At 40.6% G+C, this 9,362-nt stretch overlaps 1 protein-coding gene across 3 annotated transcripts in view; it reads right to left on the bottom strand.

Moving 5' to 3' along the window:
* Nucleotides 1-9,362, bottom strand: part of SLC28A3 (solute carrier family 28 (concentrative nucleoside transporter), member 3) — a 77,524-nt gene that overhangs the window by 4,629 nt on the left and 63,533 nt on the right. For all 3 annotated transcript variants that reach the window (XM_010840051.1, XM_010840052.1, XM_010840049.1), the window contains 3 exons: nucleotides 6,937-7,105; nucleotides 6,345-6,542; nucleotides 630-711 (listed from right to left, as the gene is read on the bottom strand). In XM_010840051.1, the coding sequence (XP_010838353.1) occupies nucleotides 630-711; nucleotides 6,345-6,542; nucleotides 6,937-7,105 (449 nt within the window). The remainder of the gene's footprint in view (nucleotides 1-629; nucleotides 712-6,344; nucleotides 6,543-6,936; nucleotides 7,106-9,362) is intronic.

Genomic DNA, 9,362 nt, shown 5'->3' with positions numbered 1-9,362 from the left:
CATCTAGTCAAGGCCATGGTTTTTCCAGTGGTCATGTATGGATGTGAGAGTTGGACTGTGAAGAAAGCTGAGCACCAAAGAATTGATGCTTTTGAATTGTGGTGTTGGAGAAGAGTCCCTTGGACTACAAGGAGATCCAACCAGTCCATTCTGAAGGAGATCAGCCCTGGGATTTCTTTGGAAGGAATGATGCTAAAGCTGAAACTCCAGTACTTTGGCTACCTCATGCGAAGAGTTGACTCATTGGAAAAGACTCTGATGCTGGGAGGGATTGGGGGCAGGAGCAGAAGGGGACGACAGAGGATGAGATGGCTGAATGGTATCACTGACTTGATGGACGTGAGTCTCAGTGAACTCCGAGAGTTGTTGATGGACAGGGAGGCCTGGCGTGCTGCGATTCATAGGGTTGCAAAGAGTCGGACACGACTGAGGGACTGAACTCACTCCTGATGTTAGCCAGGACACACATAGGAAAAGTACATTGCAGAGTGGGGGCAAAAATAGGCCCCAAAGAATTAACTGCTGTTGCAGTGTCTCTTTTTCTAACACAAATAATGTTACAGAGCAACATGGAGATCAGAAGCACGTTTACACTGTATCTGTTGGTGAAGAATATTCTTTTCACTTACTGAGTCCGCCGATCACTATTCCCAGGGAACCAAAATTGGCAAAGCCACAGAGAGCATAAGTGGAGATTGCCTCAGAACGCATCTGGAAATAAGCATAAACACACAGATGTATACATGATGTGACCTAGTTTAGTAAATCTGATATCCTAACTGGGCTTCCAATTCTGACTATGAAATCACTATTGACAGGTAAATGTACAGTGTATGGTGTCAAACACCCGTTGTTTTTTCCATCTCCCCCTGAATTTTGAGGAAGGAAAAGGGGCTGTGTGGGTTCAGAGACTTCATGAAGTTCTTAGATTGGTAGTCTTGGCCTCTACAAATGCTATTTTCTGCTCAATGATAACTTTTATATTGTGTCAGGCAAAGTATTAGCTGCTGATGATACAAAATTGGTTCTAGAAAATACTCACATTACATTTATTTGACAGAGGACTTATTCAGAATGTATAAAGAAATGCTATAACTCATTAAGAAGACAAGCACCCAATAAAAAACAGATAAAAAGATTTCATGAAAGATATGCAAGTGGCCACAATAAGCACAGAAGAAGATGTTTGACATCAATTGTCACCAGGAAAATGAAAATTAAATGAAAACAATAAACTATCACTATGCATCCATTAAAACGGCAAAAAAAGATGAACAACATGAAGTGTTGGCAAGGATGTGGAGCAATGGGAATTCTTATACACTGTTAGTGGGAATGTAAAGTGGCACAGCCTGTTCGTAAAATATGAACATACCTAGCAGGTTTTTTTGTAATTGATTTAACATAAGAGCCTGTATGAGCACTAATACCACTCCTAGGAATGTTCCCAGGAGAAATAAAAGCATATGCCTATAAGGAGATTGTACATGAGTATTTAAAGCAGCTTTATTCATAATAGCCCCAAGCTGGAAACAACTCAAATGTCCTTCAATAGCCAGATGGATAAATAAAGTGTGGATATCCATAAAATAGGATACTACTCTACAATAGAAAGGAAAAAACGAACACATGCAACAATATGAATCCTGAATCCATTTATACGAAATTCTAGAACAAGCAAAAATGATTTATAGTGAGAGAAAGATCACTGGTTTCCTGGGACTGGGTTGGGGTGGGATGAGGTGTTGTTCACAACTGGCCAAGGGAAGTTTTCTAAGTGTGGTGGAAATGTTCATTATCTTGACTGTGGGCGTGGTTACAAAGGTGACAGATTTATCAAAATATAGGCCTTTTTTAGTATGTAAATTATACTTCAGTGAAAAGGAATTATCTTAGCAAAAAGGAAGTTCACAGATAGCAGAGAGGTTCCTTTCCGCTATCTGTGTGTGCGCTTGCCTTTCTTTTTTCCTCAGCTCTGACCAGATCATAGGAGTATTAGGTACTAGGAGAGTGAATAGTCTTTTTACAGGGAAAGATGAGAAGATGGCAGGTGGATTCTTGGAAGCATGAGCATGACCCTCCTCCTCTGTTCCAATGGATAAGACATGCTGCTCAGTCCAGATAATCTTCCTCAGATTGAGCAGCTGACTGTGGGAGGCTTGGAAGATTCAGTGGGCTCAGTTGTTCACCAGAGACACAGCCAAACTGGCAAAGGCGCCCACATGACCAAGGCAATAATTTTCTTTACCAAAATCCTGAAAAATCTATGATTTGTTTTGAAGAACAAACCAGGCTAACGCTCTATCAAAAGTAGCAGTGCCTTTTTTTTTTTTTTCCTCTTTTTTTTTTTTCACTAACTGAATTTTTAAAAGCTCATGTTCAAGGTTCAAGTGGTAATGGTAAGTTTTTTTGTTGATTATAAAGCTCCTCTTCTCTTTCACAATTTCTGAGAACTCCTTTGTTGATATTCTCCATCATCATGCAGACAGGAAAAAAAAAATATTTCAAGTATTTGGGCGGTCCACTGTTTGCGGAAAAGCTCATTCTTGTCCCCTGCTCAGTCTATTGCTTTTTCATTTAGTTCAATTGGCTTCAAAAATAGGCAAGCTTGTTAAGAGGCCATGGGGAAGGAGATGGCAAAAAGTGCTTAAGATTCCCTCCTCATTTCTGAGGATCTAGGGGAAGAAGGGACACAGATGTGGCCATGTAGGGTCTTATAATAAGAGGAAAAGGAGGCTGGGATGATTCCACTTAGCCTTTGCCCAAGAGTTATGTGATAGAAAGAGCTGCACTGTACTAGGAAATTAATAATAGTTCTTTCAGCTCTCCTTGTACTGGATCAAAGATGCCACAGGTACAAGGAAAGTCATTGCAGCATTACTTCTAATAGCTAAAAAACTGTAATAGTGCTCATCAACGAGGGACTGGTTGAAATAAGTTATGATGTGCTCATATTGTGTCACAGGCATCCAAGATACATTGCCAAGGGCAAAGAGCATTGCTAACAGCAGAGAGCATGATGCGAAATGTGGAGAGGAGCGGAATCGTAGAGAAATAGGGAGGATGACTTCCTTTCCCTGTACACCTCTTGTACCTTTTGAGTTCTGTACCATGGTACGTTTTATGTGTAAACAAACAAACATGGAAAGTATTATCTTTATTCTAAGAAAAAGAAGATGGTGAAAATGATGGAGTGATAAAGGGCTCATTCTGGGGGTAACGTGCTACATATGCATTCCTCTTTTTTTTTTTTTAAACTGAAGTATATTTGATTTACACTGTTTTGTTAGTTTCTTCTGCTCAGCAAAATGATTCAGATATATAGATATATATATATATATTACTATACAGATATGTATTCTTTTCCATTATGGTTTATTACAGGGTATAAATTTAGTTTGCTGGTCTATACAGTAGGACCTTATTGTTTATCTACTTTATGTATAGTAGTTTTAATCTGCCAGTACCAAACCTAATTTATCCCTTCTTTTCTCTTTCCCCTTTGGTAACTGTAAGTTTGTTTTCCATGTCTGTGACTCTGTGTCTGCTTCATAAATAATTTCATTTGTGTTATATTTTAGATTTCACTTAGATATAAGTGATATGGTATTTTTCTTTCTCTTTCTGACTTACTTTACTTAGTATGATAATAGGTTCATCTACGTTGCTGTAAATGACATTATTTTATTATTTTTTTATGGCTAAGTTGTATTCTATTGTGTATATGTACCATATCTTCTTTACCCATTCATCCATTGATGGACATTTAGATTGCTTCCATGTCTTGGCTATTGTAAATAGTGTTGCTATGAACACTGGGGTTACACTTTTCTCTGAGTATATTCCCAGGAATGGGATTGTTGGATCATATGGTCACTCTAGTTTTAGTTTTTTGAGGAAAAGTGAAAGTGAAAGTCTCTCAGTCATGTCTGACTTTTTGCGACCCCATGAACTATACAGTCCATGGAATTCTCCAGGCCAGAATACTGGAGTGGGTAGCCTCTCCCTTCTCCAGGGGATCTTCCCAACCTAGGGATCGAACCCAGGTCTCCTGCATTGCAGGCAGATTGTTTACCAGCTGAGCCACAAGGGAAGCCCAAGAATACTGGAGTGGGTAACCTATCCCTTCTCCAGCAGATCTTCCTGACCAGGAATCAAACTGGGGTCTCCTGCATTGCGGGTGGATTCTTTACCAACTGAGCTCTCAAGGAACCTCCATACTATTTTCCATAGTGGCTGTACCAATTTACATTCCAACCAACAGTGTAGGAGGGCTCCCTTTTCACCATTCCCTCTCCAGCATTTGTTATTTGTAGACTTTAATGATGGTCCTTCTGACTGATGTGCGATTGTGCTCATTGCAGTTTGATTTTCATTTCTCTAATAATTAGTGATGGGCATCTTTCCATGTGTCAGTTGGCCATCTGTACATATGTATTCTGAACACTTAGATGAAGGTCATCAGTGTGCATAATTCAATGGATAACACTGTGTTTTTGCCTTATGGACCCAGGTTGTATGCTTTAGTCACATTGCACCTTTTCCAAGAGATGGTGGGATACTCCCACCACTTGTTGGTTGGTAAACAGAAATTGTAAGAACTCATCCCCATTTGGTTGACTGGAAATAAGACATTTGGAAAAACAAAATGCTTTCCCCTTTGTGACTCAACAATAGCAAAAGCCATTGAGTTCCTATCTCCAAATATCCTCCTGTGAGTCTGCCCCTGGTTGGGCTCATTCCCAACCCACATCAGCTTTACTGTTCTATTTCTATCCTCTTAATAACCTGTTCACAAACCTGCTTAGTACAGCCAGAACTGAGAGCTCACTTTGCTTAATAACAAAACTATTTTTTCCAGGCAACCGGCAGTAGGGGATGGAAAACATTTCACTTAATGTAGCCTATTCTTTACTTTTGGCAGGGAAGCCAGCTAGTTTGTGGTGGCATCCAAATGATGAGGATGTTTGGCCAAGCTCCATTGTGTGGTCAGTTGAAGAATGAACACTGAGAAACAGGAGACCTGCAGAGTTATTGTTCATCTCAGATGTGTGGGTCAAAATGCCCCTGACCATAAATACAAATCAATACTTCCCTGGAGTATGCTGTTATATTTGTGTAACACGTGGGAGTAATCTGCGTGTTTGGTGTTTGGGAGGCTGGGAGAGATGGTCAGAGGTGGGCAGTCTCAGAACCTTGAACAGCATGCTTTTCCTTCCCTTTCCCTTTAAAGCCAAATATGTGCCTAGGACGTTAATTCCAAGCAGATTGTTTTGATGAGTAATGGTGGTAGGAAATGTTCACCATTTCCCTTAGAGTTTCCATGTGTGACAATTCTGTTCTTCAGAAAAGTAGAAGCTGGAGACTCAGCTGCAAATATGGCTGAGATAACAGCCTCACCTGGATTCCCTCATCCCATTCAAGGCCAAGTAGACATGAGCATCTCCTTGCAGGCTATGGACCTGAAATCGTGCCATAATTATAGGGCCTGAGCTTTTTTTCTTCCCTCATTCACTTGGAGGATAGTTGTTGTGTCTCACTGCCTCTTTAATATAGGCACTAGGCGGCACTTGGGCAGTTTCTCAGAGATCAAACAGTTTCTTAAACAGGAAGAAAGAGAACTTCATGATCATTAGACGACGAGTCCCATGAGAACAGAGGCTTTATCACTCATTTAACACTGTGGCAGCCATCCACAGCACAGTGCTCAAAGAAGACATTCCATAAATATCTGATGTGAAAGTGAAGTGAAAGTGAAAGTCACGTAGTTGTGTCTGACTCTTTGCAACCCCATGGACTATATAGTCCACAGAATTCTCCAGGCCAGAATACTGGAGTGGGTAGCCATTCCCTTTTCCCAGGGGATCTTCCCAACCCAGGGATCAAACCCAGATCTCCTGCATTGCAGGCAGATTCTTTGCCAGCTGAGCCACCAGGGAAGTCCAAGAATACTGGAGTCGGTAGCCTATCCCTTCTTCAGCAGATCTTCCCAACCCAGGAATCGAACCGGGGTCTTCTGCATTGCAGATGGATTCTTTATCAGTTGAGCTATTGGCTATAATCCCAGCTCATGGACTTGCACTGATAGTGGCTCAAAAGTAAATGATCATAGTGGTAAAGATTAGCCGTGTTTCTTTCTACACACAATCACATACACACATGTGCACATGCATGCCCTGTGATTAACTCAACGTAGCCCGATTGTGAAGTCAAAGATTTGGGGCCTGTTTTCTTCTCTGATGTACCCCAAATACCTGGCATGGTACCTGGCACGCAGAGGCACCAGCAGCTATTTGATGAATGTATGTATGTGTTGAAGTATATCGGGAAGGAAATGTACTCACCGACATGTATTGCTGCACACCATCCACAAATTTGGGTCCACCCACTTGCCTTAAAGAGATCAACTTTGAGAGTTGCTGATAAGCCACAAATTCATTGAAGAATGTCTTATAACCTATGAGTTTGGCAACCATAAAGCTGTCTTGCCAGTCTACTCCCATCATGAAGGCAAAGGGCATGAAGATGTAGGAGCATATTACCTACAAAAAAAAAAAAAAAAAAAAGAAGACCTCATTAGAGCAGTGATTTGCTTCCAGTTTTTGGGTCTCATGCCTATGACCAGATTGTTCCCATCCCCTCTGTGTCCTTAGGCAAAGAAATCCCTGTGCCTCCTCTAGCCTCTCTTTATTCTTTAGAAGTAAAGGTTGAAACTGGTCATTTGAAGTAAGGTAGGATTTGGGGGAAGAAGTCAGGAATGAATGTGTTGGGGGAAGGAGGAGAGAGGGGTGGGAAGTTGGGGGGTTCCTGGTAAGTCTGTACATGGTAGAAGAGTGCACTATAGCCAGAGTATATTATAGACAATTCATAAACCAGCTTTATTTTTAACAAAGATTGGCAGAAATGAAAAGGAGGAGGAATATAATAGAATTGTACCTCAAAACTCAGTTGTGGGTAGTCAAACATGTTTCCCAACCAGGACAGGGCTGAATTCATAAAAGACAGCAGAGCTAGGAAGGCAATCAAATTCACGGCAATGTTCGCCACCAGGGAAATGGATGAGGATGCTCCCTGTGTTGCAGCTTCTAGGAGATTCCTTGAATCACTTTATCAAAAAATAGCAATTCCAGAATTACTAAAGGATTGTCAGTGGATGGACATCATAGGTGTAGAAATGGCATAATCGGAGCTCATTTGAATGGAGAGACAAACTCATTTGAATGGAGAGACAAACCCATGTCCTGGCTGAAACACTCACCACGAAATCATGAAAGGATTTAGTTTTTGAGAGTAGGTGATGGGCATATGAGTGTCACTCTTTTAATTTGGGGAAATAATTTATAATAAAAATTTTATAATAATTAATACAATTAATTAATATATATTGTATTATATTTATTAATATATTAATAATTAATATAATAAGTAAATAGTTTATAACAAAAAAGAATAAAATATTATAGGTTTAAACAATTATATTTGATGGCTTCCAGAGAATATTTATAAAATATTCACAGTATCAGTCAGTCAGTTCAGTCGCCCAGTCGTGTCTGACTCTTTGCAACCCCATGAATCACAGCATGCCAGGCCTCCCTGTCCATCACCAACTCCTGGAGTTCACCCGGGAGTTCACAGTATAAGAAGTAACAATTCAAGGAAGGTCTGTGTCGCATCCATCATCTCTTTTAAGAAATGGAATGTCACAACAGCTTTGAGCACTCCCTCGTTAATCACATCTTCTTCTCTCTAATCTCAGAGGTACTTGGCCCACTAGGATTTGCTTAAGATTCCCTTTTTAGAACTCTATTACACTGTTGGTGGGAATGCAAACTAGTATAGCCACTATGGAGAACAGTGTGGAGATTCCTTAAAAAACTGGAAATAGAACTGCCTTATGATCCAGCAATCCCACTGCCGGGCATACACACTGAGGAAACCAGAAGGGAAAGAGACACGTGCACCCCAATGTTCATCGCAGCACTGTTTGTAATAGCCAGGACATGGAAGCAACCTAGATGCCCATCAGCAGATGAATGGATAAGAAAGCTGTGGTACATATACACAATGGAGTATTACTCAGCCATTAAAAAGAATACATTTGAATCAGTTCTAATGAGATGGATGAAACTGGAACCTATTATACAGAGTGAAGTAAGCCAGAAAGAAAAACACCAATACAGTATACTAACGCATATATATGGAATTTAGAAAGATGGTAACAATAACCCTGTGTACGAGACAGCAAAAGAGACACTGATGTATAGATCCGTCTTATGGACTCTGTGGGAGAGGGAGAGGGTGGGGAGATTTGGGAGAATGGCATTGAAACATGTATAATATCATGTATGAAACGAGTCGCCAGTCCAGGTTCGATGCATGATACTGGATGCTTGGGGCTGGTGCACTAGGACGACCCAGAGGGAGGGTATGGGGAGGGAGGAGGGAGGAGGGTTCAGGATGGGGAACACAGGTATACCTGTGGTGGATTCATTTCAATATTTGGCAAAACTAATACAATATTGTAAAGTTTAAAAATAAAATAAAATAAAAAAAAGATTCCCTTTTTAATTTTCTTTCCCCTGAATAATACATTGTGTTAGTTTACACATTTGCTAGCTATTTATAAGTGAAATCCACATATTCCATATAGATACTTTGGCAACTTGGTTTTCCACTCATGGTTATGATTCTCTACATACAAACAATGGATGAATCTCAGAAACATATTGGTTGATAAATTCCATTATATAATGACATACTTTTGAACACCCTAAATTCCTTATTTTTTTTCCACCCCTTTCTCTTTCTTTCAAAAAGAGCAAAAAGTAAATGAACCTAAGAGGGGTTAGGAAAACTAATATCACATCTCATCATCCCTATTATATAAGAAACTTCTGGAAATGGTGATCCTATGATTTTCCAACAGTCTTAAATCATGGCCCAGTGAAGCCTATGTGTGGGTTCAGTTGGTCAGTTGCGTCTGACTCTTTGTGACCCTGTGGACTGCAGCCTGCCATGCTCCTCTGTCCTCTGGGATTTTCCTGGCAAGAATACTGGGGTGGGTTGCCATTTCCTTCTCCAGGGGATCTTCCTGACCCAGGGATCAAACCCATGTCTCCTGTGTCTCCTGAATTGTAGGTGGATCCTTAACCGCTGAGCTACCAGGGGAGCCACAATGAACTCTATATGATATTTAAAATTAATGATCTATTCACCTGAACCTAATATAATATCACAAACCAACTATCAGATCAGATCAGATCAGTCACTCAGTCGTGTCTGACTCTTTGTGACCCCATGAATCGCAGCACGCCAGGCCTCCCTGTCCATCACCAACTCCCGGAGTTCACTGAGACTCACGA

Source organism: Bison bison, unplaced genomic scaffold (genome assembly GCF_000754665.1).
Source record: "Bison bison bison isolate TAMUID 2011002044 unplaced genomic scaffold, Bison_UMD1.0 scf7180017864141, whole genome shotgun sequence".
NCBI lineage: Eukaryota > Metazoa > Chordata > Mammalia > Artiodactyla > Bovidae > Bison > Bison bison.
This window is presented reverse-complemented; position numbering and strand designations above follow the sequence as displayed.